At 42.8% G+C, this 17,852-nt stretch overlaps 1 protein-coding gene across 4 annotated transcripts in view; it reads right to left on the reverse strand.

Moving 5' to 3' along the window:
* Window positions 1–17,852, reverse strand: part of scaper (S-phase cyclin A-associated protein in the ER) — a 339,292-nt gene that overhangs the window by 149,093 nt on the left and 172,347 nt on the right. For all 4 annotated transcript variants that reach the window (XM_085972324.1, XM_085972323.1, XM_085972325.1 and 1 more), the window contains 2 exons: window positions 15,352–15,417; window positions 473–599 (listed from right to left, as the gene is read on the reverse strand). In XM_085972324.1, coding sequence (XP_085828450.1) covers window positions 473–599; window positions 15,352–15,417 — 193 coding nt within the window. The remainder of the gene's footprint in view (window positions 1–472; window positions 600–15,351; window positions 15,418–17,852) is intronic.

Genomic DNA, 17,852 nt, shown 5'->3' on the forward strand with positions numbered 1-17,852 from the left:
CTGATGTTTTGGAACTGCTTCCTTCCAGGTTGCCTGTAACTGTCCTCCAAGCAAGTTGAAGCTGGCCATGACTGCCGAGCAAGGGTGGAAATATTCAGGAGAGATGACTTGTGCAATGAAGTATCCACCGCAGTTGCCATGTGCACAATGGAAAACTAATGCATACAGGCAGACATCACTGGTGGGAGATGGAAGTGAGTGGATGGGTGTTGGACACCGCACACTAGCCAGAATACTTTCCAAGTAGCGTGTAAGGGGGAAATTACTTTGCCCTGTTTCTGAAACAGGGTTTGGTGCTGCTCTGAAATCACAGATTCCCCTTCACGTTGTTCAAACATCTCGGACAGCACCTTGCACAAAAACCTACTCAAACCTTCCAGCCTCTTGATGACTGTAATTGTAAGGAGTTGTCTTCAAAACGTTATTTATCTCTATTCTATAAATCACCACAGCACGTAACTAGCGCCAGTACCTGTTTCTCCAGAATGCGGTTGATCTCTCCCAGTGTCCTGTCAAGAGAAGACACCTTGTTGTTTGCCCATGGCCCGCTATCCTGTCCTTGTTGTTGCTTCAGGAGATCTTTCACTAATCTCTGTAGTCTGTATGCAAAGAATAAAGTGTTGGATTAAATTACCTCTATTGTTGGTTATTTACAGTAAGTATTAAAACGGATAGAGAGAAATATCCATTAAAGAGAAATATGAATTCATTTTTATTTGTTCCTGGGGCGTGGACAACACTGGCAAAGCCACATCTATTAGCCATCTCTAGCTGCCCTAAGGAAATGGTAGTGGGCCTTTTTAGCAGCAATTGAGTGGTTTGCTCAGCCACTTTAGGGGGTATTAAAAGTAAACCGTGTAACATAGGATTAGAATTATGTGTAGGACTGACCAGGTAGGGATGGCAGAATTATTTGCCTGAAGGATGTCAGTGAGCCAGTTGGGTTTTGGATGATTTTTTTTTATTCATTCGTGGGAGATGTGGGCGTCACTGGCAAGACCAACATTTATTGTCCATCCCTAGTTGGCTTGAGAAGGAGTCGTAAGCTTTCATGCTCATTCTTCTTTCTCTGATGCAAGCCCACAAATGACCAGATTTATTGAATTCAATTTCACCATTTGCTATGATGGGATTTAAACTCAACCTCTGGATTGCTAGTTCTGCACCACTACACTACCAACACCCCCCACCCCAAAAAAAACTTCACATATCACCCACCTTGCATTAGTTCCTCATCTCAACCTTACCATCAGGAAGCAGCACAAAAAGATAAGCCTTGACCTTTTTTCTTCATCTGTGAATGATATCTCTTCTCTGCACACCATAGAACTACAGTCTAGCTTGATCATTTCTAGGTTGTCATGATGCTGAAGGTAGTGCTGGATGTGGTCTTCAGCTGCGCCGATTTATTTTGGCTTCAAGCTCAACTTAAAACTAACAAACCACCTATCATTGCTCACCACCCCCGCCCCCCCCACCCGCAACCTCCTCCCTCCCCCCTCCACAATTATGCTTCTATGGGCGGGAATGTGCTGTATGAATGATATACATCAGTTGAAGAAACAGGAAGGCACTACAAGATACGTCATCTGGCTTCATTCTTCATTCCAAACTCTCCTCACATTTTAGGACCATACCAAAGCTTTAAGACGTGGTGAAGCCCCTAGATAAGAGTCACGACACCAACTGTTAGGTCTGATCTGCAAATGGCACCGTCATGTGCTGAAGTTAAATCTAGACAGTTTAGTAAATGTGGGAGGATGCTCAAGCAGCCTTACAGGCTGTGATTTGTATCCAGATCAAGATTTGTATCCAGATCCAGGAAGCAAACCACAGACCTCTAACCTACCCCTGGCCATTAATGACGTAAAACTGCAATGGGAAACATTTAAAACAGTGTTCAACAGAGACCTGGAAAAATATATTCTGCTAAAAAACAAGAACAAGCTAAACACAAATGGGACACCATGGATGAATAAAGCCATAAGGGAAAAATTGAGGGCAAGGAAAGAGGCATACATTAAGTACATGGATGGCAGGGGAGAGCATGATAAGGGAAAATACAAAGAGATTAGGAAAGAAGTCAAAAAAACAATTAGGAAGGCAAAGAGGAACTATGAAATTAAATTACTGTATCAAGGAACATAAAACAAAACAGTAAAATATTTTACAGGCATAGCAATAAAAAAAAAGGAAGGTTAGGGTGGGAATAGGGCCACTAAGGGATGGACAGGATAATACCACAGGCAGTGATAGAGAGATGGCAAAAATATTAAATAATTACTTTACCTCAGTATTTACCAGGTAGATAGAACAGGTGGACATGACATTACATCATGAGATTGGTAATGAAATAACTGCATTTAAAATAAAAAGGATATATATTAAATAAACTAATCAAACTCAAAGAGGAAAAAAGCCCTGGTCCGGATGGATTACATCCACGCATTTTAAAAGAATCTAGGGAAGAGATAGCAGAGGCATTACTACACATCACTGGCAGATAGCTAACGTAATACCTATGTTCAAGAAGGGAGATAGAACATGTCCAAGGAGCTATAGACCAGTCAGCTTAACATCAGTGGTAGGAAAAATAATGGAATCCCTACTAAAGAAGAAAACAGAAGATCATCTAGAAGCCAAAAATATAATGAATAGTCAGCAGGGATTTCAAAAAGGAAAGTCTTGCTTGACCAACCTCATTGAATTTTATGAAGAGGTAACAGAGAAAATAGACAAGGGTAATGCAGTAGATGTAATTTATCTAGATTTTCAAAAGGCCTTTGATAAGGTACCACATAATAGACTAATGAATAAGGTCAGAGAATACTGAGTCAGAGGACAAGTAGCAGAATGGATTGCTGACTGGCTTCAAGACAGAAAGCAGAGAGTAGGAGTAAAGGGTAACTATTCACAGTGGCAGAAGGTGGGTAGTGGTGTTCCACAAGGATCAGTGCTGGGACCACTGTTGTTCACAATTTATATTAATGATTTAATCTTTGGAATCAAAAACACAATTTCTAAATTTGCAGATGACACCAAATTGGGGGGATAGTTAATACTGAGGAGGACTACAACAAATTACAGGAAGACATTAATAAACTTACAGAATGGGCATATAAATTGGCATATGAAATTCAACACAGATAAATGTGAGGTATTACATTTTGGTACAAAGAATATGTTACCTCTTCATAAAATTCAATGAGGTTGGTCAAGCAAGACTTTCCTTTTTGAAATCCCTGCTGACTATTCATTATATTTTTGGCTTCTAGATCTTCTTCTGTTTTCTTCTTTAGGAGGGATTCCATTATTTTTCCTACCACTGATGTTAAGCTGACTGGTCTATAGCTCCTTGGACATGTTCTATTACTTGGAGGGTGCGTGTCTGGGTGGGGTACCAATATTGGAGTACAAATACACAAATCACTAAACGTAGTGACACAGGTTAACAAGGCCATAAAAAATCAAACCAGGCACTAGGATTTATTTCTGGAGGGATAGAATTGAAAAGTAGTGAAGTTATGCTAAACTTGTATCAAACCATGGTAAGACCACACTTGGAATGCTGCATACAATTCTAGTGTCCATATTATAAAAAGGATACAGAGGCACTGGAGAGGGTGCAGAGAAGATTTACAAGGATAATACCAGAAATGCGAGGGTATACCTATCAGGAAAGGATGAACAGGCTGGGTCTCTGTATGCTTGAAAAAAGAACGCTGAGGGGTGGCCTAATTGAGGTCTTTAAAATTATGAAAGGTTTTGATGGAGTAGACAAAGAGAGAATGTTTCCACTTGTGGAGATGAGCATAACTAGAGGCCATCAACATAAGATAGTCACCAAGAAATCCATCGGGAATTCAGAAGAAACTTCTTTATCCAGAGAGTGGTGAGAATGTGGAACTCGCTGCCACAGGGAGTGGTTGAAGCGAATAGTATAGATTCATTTAAGGGGAGGCTAGATAAGCATATATGAGGGAGAAGGGAATAGAGGGTTATGCTGACAAAGTTGGATGAGGAAAGACGGGAGGAGGCTCGAGTGGAGGATAAACGCCGGCATGGACTGGTTGGGCCGAATGGCCGGTTTCTGTGCCGTATATCCTATGTAATCCTTGCAAGATAGTTAGCAATGTAGCATACACTCAACTATCCATTTGGCCAAACACCGCTTCCTCACTGTTACAGCTTGGATCCTTGCACAAATAACTCTCAAGACTGTCTAAGTTGCACTGTGTGAGAATTATAATAACTTCGGGTTCCTTAAGCATCTACATAGTGGAAACAATGAGGCAACAATTTTTTTTAACCCAAATGAAACTGGGATGAGACCTTAAATAAAAACTCTGGTTGAATCCCAAGGGCAGTTATGTAAAAATGACAAATACGGCTGATCAAAAATAATGGCTTGCAGTTCACGAGCGATACGAACTGAAACTAATGCTAACAGCGGTGCAGTTTTTCATGCAAGAAATTCACACAAAGGTTTGACAGACTGGATACACTAACTTGTTAAGAACTAAATTAAGGTTTCAACTGGGGACTATTGAAGACCTAACTGAGCACAATTTCCAAATATCTTGCATAAAGCAATAGACCCAATGGTATTCCCCCTCATAATCAGAATGTAAATGGTCATGCAAGACTGCAACATGAACCTGAATGGAATAGTTGCGTCAACAAAAATGATTTGATTCTGCAACAACACTACCTTGCATTTATATAGCACCGCAGTAAAATGTCCAAAGGCCATCAGGCAAGTGTTATCAGACAAAATTTGACACTGAACCACAAAAAGAAATCAGGTCAGGTGACCAAAAGCTTGGTCAAAGAGGTAGGTTTTAAGAAAGACTTAAAAATGGAGAGAGAGAGGTAGAGAGGCGAAGAGATTTCGTGAGGGAATTTCAGAGGTAGCTGAAGGCACGACCGACAATGGTGGGATGAAGGAAATCGGGGATGCGCAAGAGGCCAGAATTGGAGGAGCGCAGATATCTCGGAGGGTTGGAAGTGGTTACAGAGATAGGGAGGGGAGAGGCCATGGAGGAATTTGAACACAAGGATGAGAATTTTGTATGTATGTTTGTATGTGCGGATTATGATCCTTACTGCACGTGACTCCCGGTAATACACTGTTCAATATGCACAGTTACCTCCAAAAAATATATATTTTTGGTACTTTTATGCGCATGTGAATCTTGGACCTTCCTGCACAATGTTAAATGACATCAACTTTATATTTCGCATTTGCACGGTGCTGGCTGCAAATTCATCCTGTGTTGTTCTTCAAGGGGTTAACCCCATCCACCACCATAAACATTCACTCCCTCCACCACCGGCGTACCGTGGCTGCTGTGTGTACCATCTACAAGTTGCACTGCAGCAACTCACTGACAGCACCTCCCAAACCTGTGACCTCTACCACCTAGAAGGACAAGGGCAGCAGGCGTTTGGGGACACCACCACCTCTAAGTCACACACCATCCTGACTTGGAAATATATCATCTTTCCTTCAGCATTGCTGGGTCAAAATCCTGAAACTCCTTCCCTAACAGCACTCTGGGAGTACCTCCACTTCACAGACTGCAGCAGTTCAAGAAGGCAACTCACAACCTTCTCAAGGGCAATTAGGGATAGGCAATAAATGCTGACCTACCCAGTGATGCCTACATCCCATGAATGAATTAAAAAAAGCACACATGGGGCATTAGGGGCAATATTATTTATTTATTATAAGGGGGTGGGAAGAGGATTGCTGCTGCCGCCAAGTCCACAGCATTTAAATAATTTGTGTGCTGCTGATTTAATTGAAGTTCTGTCTGAAGATTATTTTCGGATTTTTGGTATGATTACTGGTGGAGAAAGGTTTGCTTATTATTGGTGCCCTGTGAGTGCACCCGAGTGCTGGTTTTGTCTGGGGTGGATATGCTGTGGTTAAATGTTCGTCCTAATCATTTGTGGTGGTGAGTGAGCAATGGTTTTGTCTTCCTGCTGCGGTTCTATAATGTCAAGCAAAAACTACAACACATTATTCAAAAAATTCTGTTCTTAATTTTATCAGGCTTTGCTTTAAGCAGTGACAATATCACATTCATTAGGAACATCAAGATGAGACATTTCAATCATGTGCAGGCCTCAACTTTCCATATGCAACACCATGAGATGGATCAAATCATAAAATAAATGCTTAAGAGTGCCATGATCTGGCAGACCACATCGAAGCTTTGGTTGGCTCAGAGTCAAAGAGAAGATTTGTTGAATTGTTAGTAAGAGCTAATCGTTGGAGCCAAGCCTTCATCTTCCATTCAGTTCAGGGTTGAAATTACTGAGCCAGCTTATGCAAATCAACTCCCACTGATAATCAAGCAGTGACAAGAGTTTTGCAATCGATTGAACTGACTGAGGTAGGCTGCTCACAGAAACAAACTTTGGATCCAGAACAGTATATCTGAATAGCTCTGAATTGGCTCAACAATTAATTGTAGAGCTAAAAAGTCCATTATCTGTTTGGTTAACTACAGATTTGTTGAACCACATGGAGTCGAGACACTGCTGCCACTGAAATCCAAGATGCTAATATATAATACACTCTGCATGTTAAAATATTAGCAAGTTTTATGCTAACCAATCTGAGAGCGCCCAACAGAAGATATACAGCAACTCAGAATTCTGAAATCACCTCTGGTAAGGATTCAGGATAGAAATGAACAACTGTTCCAACTTCAGTCACGGGTATGGTTGGTCTATGACTAAGATTTCAGGTGTGTTAAGCCTGCCCCAAGGGCAAACTACTTTCTACGATGGAAACTACACTTCTTTTGCAGTCTGCAGCACAACTGTGTATATGCATTTGTGTGATTGAGTGCAGGAAATGATAGCCCTTCATTTAAAAAAAAATGATGGATAGTTACTTTCTCCTTTTCCCCAATTGTGTCCATGTTTCACACCAGACATGCTTGAAACAGCAGTCAGCAGATCTTTCCTCATTCTTACCCTTGTGCTTTCAAGGAAGACTCTCTTTCCCTCTGCAGAAGAAGCCAGACTTCACTCAACACTCCCTTATAGTAACACGGATGAGAGTGGGAATTCAGCGATGTGTATTCACGGAGCTGTGCATTCGTTTGTCAATGGTTTTTGCTGTACACCATCCATTATAGTACATTAAACTATCAATGAGGGACTACTGATTGCTCAAAATGGAGAGCATCTTGCAATGGTCACTAAAATTGATTTTACTCTTTACTGTTGTTTGAGTGTGACAATCAAATATTAATTGCACCATGCTGCCAAATCCTATCATCCTTGTTGGCATTTAGTGGGTTCATGCCCGTGTCAGCCTGGCTCAGTTGTTGGCACTCTCATCTCGGAGTCAAATTCCTGGTGCTGAATATATAATCTAGGCTGACACTTCACTGCAGTACTGAGGGAGTGCTCCATTCCTGAAAGTAGTGTCCTGTGAATAACATATTAAACTGAGGCTCTGTCTGCCCATTCTGATGGATCAGGTGGATGCCAAAGATCCCATGGAGCTCTTCTAGTTCCCTGGCAAACATTCCTCCCTCAAACAACATTATCAAAAATCAATTAAGTGGTTATTCATCTCATTGCTGTTTGTGGGACCCTTCTGTGTCCAAATTGGATGCCATGTTTGCCTACATAACAACAGTCACTGCACTGCAAAGTAATTTATTATGTGTGAAGAGCTTTGAGATGGTTTTTCAGTGGTGTGCTAAAGTCTTTTGGGTGTTGAGTTTTTCCATACGAGGAGATTGCTGGCTTTAATACTCCTCACTGCCAAAAATTCCACTGTGAGTAATCTCATTGTATAAGGCTTTCACCAACAATAGGCTCTAGCGCACCTAAATGATATGACATACTCGTGGCTCCAAGCCAATGACAGAGTGCTGGGCACTCTCCCTGTGGCGTCTCTGATTGTATTAAGGCTGCAAGAAACGTCTGACTTTTGATTGGACTCCACAAACTTCCTTCCCTCCCCTCCAATCATTTTTACAACAACATAGAAAGGACCATTTGAGGTGGGGATGGAGGGAAAGTTATATCACTCAAGAGAAATTCTGTCATGGTTAAGCATCTGACAATTCCAGTTTCTACAAGGTGTAGATGATTTAACAAAATTTCACCTTAACATGCCAAGTTTTCACCTATTCTAGCCAAAAGAATAGCAAAACACTCTACCAGCATCAAGAAGTTTAACAATTCTGATGTTGCGGTGGGTGTTATGTCACACATAAGACCCACATATTTTCATAAAACCATGTAGCTGAATTATGATATCTCCTGTCAGAGTTTCATAGCTTTTTTTGTGAAAGTATGCTTTTGATTGAGGCAGTGATCAAAGAGAACTCTTTGTACTCTTGTGCAAATGATAATAATTATGAGCTCCCCCTCAGGCTTTCATGTAATTCTTTTTATTTTAAATGACAGCTACCACCATGCCTATAACAGGAAGAAGAATATCAAATGCACCAAGATTAAAAACACAGTGGCCCTTCATTCTGACACCGTTTCTTTCACCAGTATCTCAGGCTATTTTTTCGCCGACGGATTTTCATTCTGAAGACCTACCAAACCAGCACACTGATTAGTGCTACTGAAATTGCAGATTTTGATTAAGAATTAATTCAGAGCCTATCACCTGCAGAAGACTCAACACAACCCTAAAACTTGAACATCAATTGTAAGGAAGTTGCTGGAATCTATCATCAGAGACAGAAGCCGCGATTTTCTTCTTGGAGGCGGGTTGGCGTCGGGAACGGTAGTTGGCGGGTTCCGGTCCTGCTGCCGGCTCCAGCCGGCCTGCTGACACAATTTTTCGTTAATTGGCCAGTTAAGCCCGCCGTGTGGGTTACCCACCCTGATCACAAGGTGCGGGTCTGACCAGCTGATATGCTGACGCGTTTGCAGCCGTTGCATTTAAGGGGGCCATTTCTCCATTAGATCTCAGGTCGTTTCTGGTGCTTCTGACTGCTGCTTCTCACCACGATGTCCGCAGAGAAACAAAAGGCAGCTCCCCGCTTCAACGAAGACTTCTTCCATCCATAAAGAGAGAAAGCTGGAATTTCAGGAACAAGTGCAGGAGGCTCTGACTGGGTTTGCATCCACGGTGACTGCAAGTGTGCAGAGAATGGAGGCGTGCAGCTTAAACATGAGCAATGCTGTGGTGCACGCAATGACGAATGTAGGTCCCGCCATGGAATAGATGGCAACCTCCATGGAGGACATAAATTGCCAGACGCAAATGAACATGGTGACTCTTCTAAATAGATGGTCAGCTATGGAGGATAGATGGGCATCTATCATGGAGAGGAACCAGAGGTACATGGACGTCCCCGTTATGAGGACTGTCAGTACAGAGACGGGTCCTCATGGCCCCACTGATGTGCAGCAAGGTGCTCTCCAGCTACACGAGAGGGATGATGGTGGGAAGCAACATGCAAGTGGGGGCTCCTCTCCAAGCGCTCCAACTTCCATCCCCTTGGTCAGAGCCTCAGATGACTGCCGGCGCAGTGATGGTCGAGTCTGCCCCTGTGCTGCCACAGGAGGAGCAGACTTTGGCGGGGCCTTCAAAGGCTCCAAAACCCAGACGACGACTGCCAAAGGTGTCTAAATAGGCGCAGCAGGGAAGTGAGCAGGCTGTCTCCACATCTGCTGAAGCCACAAGGGTAGCACAATGTAGAAGCACATGGAAGAGAAAGCCGACACATAAATGATCACAAGGATAATCACTTGGGTGTTCTGATAAAATTCAATGTTAAGTTTCTGTTCTTTTATTATGTTGGAATAAATTAATCTTGTATGAACGTTTGACATCGTTGCCATTTGTGTGCTCACAATTTGAGGTGGCACAGTGAAGGGTGAGGACGCCTTTTATGTCCAGCAATGCAGGTGACAGTGGATATAGAGTTAACAACATACACTTACAGCCTCAAGACAGTATCCCAAATTGTGAAATCAGCAACCTCTGACATTTGAAATTGAACAGATTTGAGAGTGCAGCTTTTAGACTGCAGTTGCAGCTGTGAAGGTTCCAGCTCGTTGGTCTTCCCAACACACTTACCTGGCATGATCTCTGAACGTCGTGAAACCCAAATAAAATGTTGGACAATTGCAAAAGGCTCTCAAAATAACAGTTATCAAGCACTTAAGTGCCTTAAATCCCTTACCCGCCGCTTGGTGTCGGGTCTGTTGTGAAATCGCAGACCCGACACTCTTGAAACTCACACAGAGGCGGGTTCGCGGCAGGTTTCCAACCCACCGTCAATCATTGCGACTTTAACATCTGACCTGCCTCCGAACCCGCCCTCTGAGCGCCAGAAAAATTGCGGCCAGAGCGACTGAGCACTTGGACAGGCATCAGTTGTTCAAAGAGAGTAAGCATGGATTTGTGAAGAGAGGGCCATGTCTGACTAATCTAGTTGAATCTATTTTTGAGGAGGTCACAAGCATGGTGAATAGGGGAGTATTGGTATAGGGGAATATGGACTTCCAGAACACATTTCATAATGTTTCGCACAAGCGATTATTAGCAAAAATGGGTGTGCTTGGAATTAAAGGTAGCCTTGTGGGTTGGGGAGTAGGAGACAGAGAGTAGGGATAAAGGGTTCATTCTCTCATTGGCAGGATGTGACAAGTGATGTGCCCCAGGGATCTGTACTGAGACCTCAGCTTTTCGCCATATATAATGACTTGGATGAAGGAATGGAGAGTTGTACATACAAGTTTGCAAGTGACAGTAAGTTAGGAGGCACGGTAAGTTGTGTGGATGGGAGGAGAAAGTTACAAAGGGACACAGTCAGACTAAGCAAGTGGGCAAAACTATGGTGAATGGAGTTCAATGTGGGCAAGTGTGAGATCATACACTTTGGATCTGAGAAAGACAAATCAGAATATTTTCTTAAATGGTGAGAGACTAGGAGCTATAGAGGAGCAAAGGGTTTAGATGTCCATGTACACAAATCACTAAAAGCTAGTGGACAGGTACAAAATGTAATTAAAAAGGCTAATGGAATGTTGGCCATTTTCTCAAGGAAATTGGAATTCAAAAGCGAGGAAGAGATGCCTCAGTTGCAGAGAGCCCTGGTCAGACCCGATCTGGAGAACTGTGTTCAGTTTGAAGCACTGGACCTCAGGGAAGATATTTTGGCCTTGGAAGGGGTACAGCGCAGATTCATCAGGCTTAAGGGGCTAAATTATGAGGGCAGGTTGCATAAACTTGCCTTGTACTCCCATGCATTTAGAAGGGTGACGGGTAATCTAATCGAGGTATTTACAATGAGTAATGGATTTAATCGGGTGGATAAAGAGAAACTATTTGCTCTGGGGGGGGGGGGGGGGGGGCTCCAGAACAAGGGGGCAAAATCTTAAAATTAGAGAGCGGCCATTTGGGAGTACGATGTAGAAAACAACAGTGAGAGTACTTCATTGGCTGTAAAGTGCTTTGGGATGTCCTGAGGCCGTGAAAGACGCTACATAAATGCAAGTCTTTCTTTTCTAAAAGGCCAATGGACTCACCCAATCGGCTGGCAATCTGTGAATTATTAGCTGTTTTGCTGCACAGCTGGCTGGCAAACGCAGGTCTCACACAGCTAGTAGAAACTTATGGACTTCCAAAAGTGCCAGTGCCAGAAAGGAGATTGAAAGAGAGATCGAGAAGTATCATACAGTATGAGAATGTGCTTGAAGCATTTACATTTTGGTACGGTGAAACTTAAGGAGGCTGATTTATCCATTTGAATTGCAAGCCCCGAGGGTGGGATTGTGATCTCTGATTAACTGTCTGCTGCATGTGGTGGTAAACAAAAAGAATGAAAATGACACACAAACCCCACCCACCCACCCACCCAAAAAAAGTGTATTATTTTCTTGGTTAACACAGGCACAAAAGGATCATTGTAAGCAGTGTGCATTCAATGAAAGTTTTTTGGGGTTCTGTTTATGACACATGGGGCTGATCATATGAAAACGTCTTAATCTTCAAAATTCTGAACATGCACTAATGCAGCCCAATGGTGCAAATGTTTTTGTGTTCACTCGCCGTGCCATAAGTGGTAAAACAAGGCTTCACACCCGTGATTCCTGATCTGAAGGCAGGGAGGAAGAAAAAGGCCCGTCAGCAAAGCACATGTATTGGACTTCTAAGGTAAGGTACTGTAGGCAAAGAAGCTTCAGCAGTCATTTAAAAAACAGTTGGAAGTTATGAATGTAGGTTCTTTCTGGGTGGACGTGCTCAGGTGGGCTGAAGTCTTTCCTCATCTGCACCTATCTTGTGCTTATGCTGCTCTCTAAAATACTGTCCTACAGCCAGTTCCATGGAGCATTGGCAAAAACCTGGGAAGAGGCCAACAGCTTGTGCATGGCAAATGAGGGAGGGGAGGGGGAGAAAGAGAGGTTGGATTTCTCGTCGGCAACAACTCACTGAAAGCAGAGGGACAACATGAACTTGCGCAGCTGCTTCAACAGTCAATGGCTTACATGAATTTTTAATCAAACGCCCACGTGTTCATCAGATTAATCTTCCTAACGATTAACATGTCAAGTGATGTACAAACTTCGTCAGTGCTGATAACATTACAGTTCTTGCACAGTAAATTAAAAATAATGAAAATGGTGCTAAACAGCAGGGAGTGTAGTTTCCTCGCATAACTTCCCATCCTTCTCAGCTGAAAATGATGATTCATGTTGACACTTCTATGAGCACTGCCAACCCTCGGCTACCTCGCCCACGTCAACATTCTTCATCTATATGCCTAGACAATGCTCTTCAACCGGACGAAGGACAGAGCTCAATCCTATCCATATGCCTGCACTTTCTTGTGGGAATCACAGGTAGCCATAAGGAGCAGGAATCCTACTTGAGTTTTTCTCCTTCCTACTCCGGGGGCACAAAAAGAATCGTAGTTGTCCACATCACTGCCCGAGCTGAAGCCAGGTAACTCGACATTGACCAGGATGGAACCACGGACCTTCCTCACCTGAATGGTTCAGCATCACTCCATGTGGCGCATTTACTCACTGAGCCATCAAAAGAGCTCTTAAGATAATCATTTGCTTTAGAATTGTTCATACTAATTTCAAAAAGCAGTTACAAAGCGTTTCTGTCAATTGTATACTTTTTTCCCCCTCTTTTAGGCATCCAGCTTTGATGACATAATTGGAGAAATTAGCCAAAAGGAGTTACAGAGCCCGACAGCTTGAGGGGGTTGAATTAACGCATTCAGCGGAGCAGTCGGATAACATTAATTGTCTCTCTGCTGTTAATTGGACTCTCACACTGCTGGATTCAGAAACTCCTTCAACCCAGTTCCTCCTGATAAGGACATAGAACTCAGGGCTCAGATTAAAATATTTTTCAGAAAAGATGCAAAATTAATTATAATTTTTCTGCTGGTGTTCAATTTTAAAAATTAAAACGGGTACAGAAGACAAGATTGCCTTTAAGATCAGATTGGTTCATTCTACTTTGCTCTTCTTATCCTTTTTCGATGTTACTGCTGCTTAAATTTCGATATCATACAAAACATACCGACAGAGAGAGCTTTCCTGTTCTCCCCATGTTTCCCGAGGCCACCGACCCATGCAGGGTTATGGTTCCACAGGTGCCAGCGGTCCCCTTGTGCCTCACTCAAGTGGCCGTATGAGCAGGCAGCGAGTGTTCCCAATATTCGGCACGGGAGGCATCACAGCCAAGTGCAATACCGCCCTCACCCAAGGGCTGCCGTGTGGAGTTTTATAGCAGGGACCACTTAACAGTGATCGGGGCGGGAGCCCCAGCTGATTTCAGCCCTCCTTACCCCGGGGAAGCAGGGGCCAAATGTAGCAGCCCAGCGGAAAGCAACTTAATTCAGCTCGGGCTTTCTTGCTCTTTACGGCTCAGAACCACATTAGGCAGCACAATTAACCATTAGGAGAGGTTTCTTAGCATAAATGCAAAATCATAGACTTGTACAGCACAAGAGGAGGCCATTCGGCCAATCGAATCTGCGCTGCTCTTTCGAAGAGCGATCCAGTTCGTCCTACGCCCCCAATAACTTGAACAAAGCTCTCACTTCCACAGAATCTACAACTGTAGATATACACAAGCTTGGAACTCAGTTGATTGCTATCCATCCAAGGCTACTTCAAATTGTACTGGAAGAAGTGCCACAAACATATTTTTAAAATTGGAATTTAACTCCTATCTGACCATCAGGTTCCGGTCCCAAGTATTTCAAATAGGTCAATAAATGAAAATATTTTTAAAAACATACAACTAAATACGTCAATCATCAGCAATGGATCACCCTGAGCATGTGATCCCTTTGGATTCACATCCAAGTGATGTTGAAACTGCAAAGTAGAGCTTGTGGAAGGCGTAAAGATTTTAGCAAACAATTCAAGTGCGTCGTGCGTGACTCGTACAATTCAATTGCTTGTTTTAATTAACTCTGGAGGAAAAATTATTTCCTGATGTATTCTATATTCCTGCAGCAAACGAAGCCAGCCAAGAGCATTCCTGGGGGCTAATTTTGAGTGCCTCCTCCTGAAAAGGGTGTTGGGTCACTTACTGTCCCGTTTAGGCTGGTGCCATCTTCCGTAGGGTCTTAAGAAGGATCACTGGAGTGCCCACCTGTTCCAGGCGGGAGGCCACTTTTAATATGCAAATTGGTGTCCTATGATGTACAAAGGACACCGATTGTATGAAGATGCTAAACCCAATTAATGCTGTTGCTTTGTTCTACTCCTTCAACTACATACACGGCACTTAAGTGCAGGAGAAGCAGGTACACAAGTCCCTATCTATAATTCTCAACACTCCAAGAAATTCTCAACATTAACAAAATAATGCGCTTCTATAGGAACTGGCAGCCAGCGTTCCATTAGCCATATAGCAGCTAGCATCTTGTCCCTTTACCTTTTTGTTTGTATGGTGATTTTAGTTTGTGTCTTTTTTGTCCTATTCCCTTCTTGTTTGTTACATCTCTTTCCAGTTATTTCCTTAAAAAAAAATCTTGCAGCCCATTAAGCGCCATTACAACAGTTTGGATTGCTCGACTTGTGACCTTCACCCCCTCCCTCTTTGTTCTGGTCACTCCAATAAAGGTGCTCACCTATCTTTCTGAGGAAGGGCCTCCATTCCAAGACATTAACCTTTCTTTTCTCTTTGAAGCAGATCGAGCGGTGGTGTATTTCCAGCATTATCTGTTTTTATTACAGCACATGACCCCAAACTAAACCTCAGCGTTAACCAGTGGCTGCCTCCAAATGTATGAACTAGCCACGATGCAACCACTACTCGCAACTGCTTAATTGTTGTTTACACATTAAACGAACCTTCTCCATTTATACAGCACTTACTTGGCTTTGAAGGGCGAGTCTGGGATCTGAGCTTTGGCTTCCAGCGAGCTTTCATACTCTTTACCCCTGCATACAGTGAACAGAAGAAAGCCATTAAAACATTAGCTGCTGTGTCTTATACTAATCTAAAATGGCCAGTATATATTATTCATTGATGCAACAGAGAATAAACTCTGTTTCCTCGTCACGTCTCTCCCTTCCTTCAAACACTTATTAAAATCCTATGTTTTTGACTGCACTTTCAGGCTAAACTTCTCACCCTTAACCCATACAGTCCCCCTTTGCAGTCCTCACTCTCACCAGTGAAGTGCTCAAAGATGCTCTTCTACATGAGGCACTAAAGATGCAAGTTGTTTTAGGGTTATGTTACATTTTTTTAATTCCATAATACAAGTATTCACTGCAACTTCATGGTATCTAATTAAAAGGGAGCTAGATGTAATATCTCCAAATTTGCAGACGACACAAAGCTGGGTGGGCATGTGCGCTGTGAGGAGAATGCCGAGAAACTACAGGATGATTTGGACAGGTTGGGTGATTGGGCAGAAGCATGGCAGATGCAGTATAATGTGGATAAATGCGAGGTTATCCACTTTGGTGGCAAAAACAGGAAGACAGATTATCTGAATGGCAATAGATTGGGAGAAGGGGAAGTGCAACAAGACCTGGGTGTCCTTGTGCACCAGTCGCTGAAGGTAAGCATGCAGGTGCAGCAGGCGGTTAAGAAGGCAAATGGTATGTTGGCCTTCGTAGCAAGAGGGTTTGAGTACAGGAACAAGGATGTCTTGCTGCAGTTGTACAGGGCCTTGGTGAGACCACATCTTGAGTATTGTGTGCAGTTTTGGTCGCCTTATCTGAGGAAGGATGTTCTTGCCATGGAAGGAGTCCAGCAAAGATTCACCAGGCTGATACCTGGGATGGCAGGAATGACATATGAGGAGAGATTGGGTCGATTGGGCTTGTACTCGCTGGAGTTTAGAAGAATGAGAGGGGATCTCATTGAAACTTATAAAATTCTAACAGGACTAGACAGACTAGATGCAGGAAGGATGTGCCCGATGGTCGGGGAGTCCAGAACCAGGGGTCACAGTCTAAGGATAAGGGGTAAGCCATTTAGGACAGAGATGAGGAGGAATTTCTTCACCCAGAGAGTGGTGAACCTGTGGAATTCTCTACCACAGAAGGCAGTAGAGGCCAATACATTAAATATATTCAAGAAGGAGTTGGATATATTTCTTAAGGCTAAAGGGATCAAGGGATATGGGGAGAAAGCAGGGACCGGGTATTGAATTGGGATGATCAGCCATGATCGCATTGAATGGCGGAGCAGGCTCGAGGGGCCGAATGGCCTACTCCTGCTCCTATCTTCTATGTTTCTAGAAAAATGGCTCTGCTCAATTCCTAGTCAAGCAAAACAGCTGATTTTAACCAACATTCCTCAGCTAATCCACTGTGATTTTTGATCATTTTTATACCATTTACAGGTGTGTGTAAGTACACGTAGATGGTGAGTTAGAGGATATGCTGTCTTATAACAATAGGGATACTGTCAAAGTGTAATGGTGAAATGTTACAAGTAATTGACACTTGCAGGAAGTGTGGGCACTAGGCAGGACTTTTAATAAATCACAGATATAGATCTCTTCCTTTCTAGTTGTGCCCATGATCAGCCACATTCTAAACTTTGATTCTTCAGTTATATCCAGCACTGCAACACTAAGAATCCATTCAGACACCAATTTCCAGGAGTTGAGTGTTGGGTTACAGCAGACAAACTGGAACAGCAGTTGATGCAGTAATGATGTTGTCCCTTTAAATTACTTAAGCGCCCTCTGTAACTATGGTACGATATACTATCACTGAAGCTGCTAGTGACATCTACTGACAGAGCTTCAATGCTGCAAGAATTTTTTCTTTTTTAATATATTATCAAGGCTGGCCAATTTGACCTTTTGGTCCTTTTTCCTGTAGTGTCCATTTGTATCATTGGATGTAGGAGTTTATCAATCCATTAGCTTTTTATCCCCATATCTTGCAGTAAGCAAGCCTGTCAGAGTTATTTATAGGCACACCTGAAGAAAGAATATTTTCCACATTAAAATAAAGACATTGCTGAAATCTAAATTTACTTTAACGGAACACATGTTCGGTAGGTGTGAAACAAGCCCTAGATGTTTAAAAGATTAAATCCCTAGGTGATGGGCAGATGCCCATCTTGTAAGACAGTACCGAGACTGAAAAGAGTGCCAAAGGATAACATAAATCAAGTAGGAATGGTGAAAGGACACCAGTTTTGGTATTAAAAACCTATGGATTGTAGGAGAAGGGATGACTGAGAAAGGGGGCTCATTCCATAATTCAGACGCCTGAGAAAGAATGACCGAGAGTAGGAGGCAGTGTGCGAAGTCTTAAATTTGCAAACTTGTGAAGTAACTATCTATTAAAGAGATACTACACGCTTGGGCATTAGAATTTTGCTGTGACTGTTTGAAGGGGTTAGT

Source organism: Somniosus microcephalus, chromosome 32 (assembly GCF_052327205.1).
Source record: "Somniosus microcephalus isolate GS21.2 chromosome 32, FLI_Smic_1.0, whole genome shotgun sequence".
NCBI lineage: Eukaryota > Metazoa > Chordata > Chondrichthyes > Squaliformes > Somniosidae > Somniosus > Somniosus microcephalus.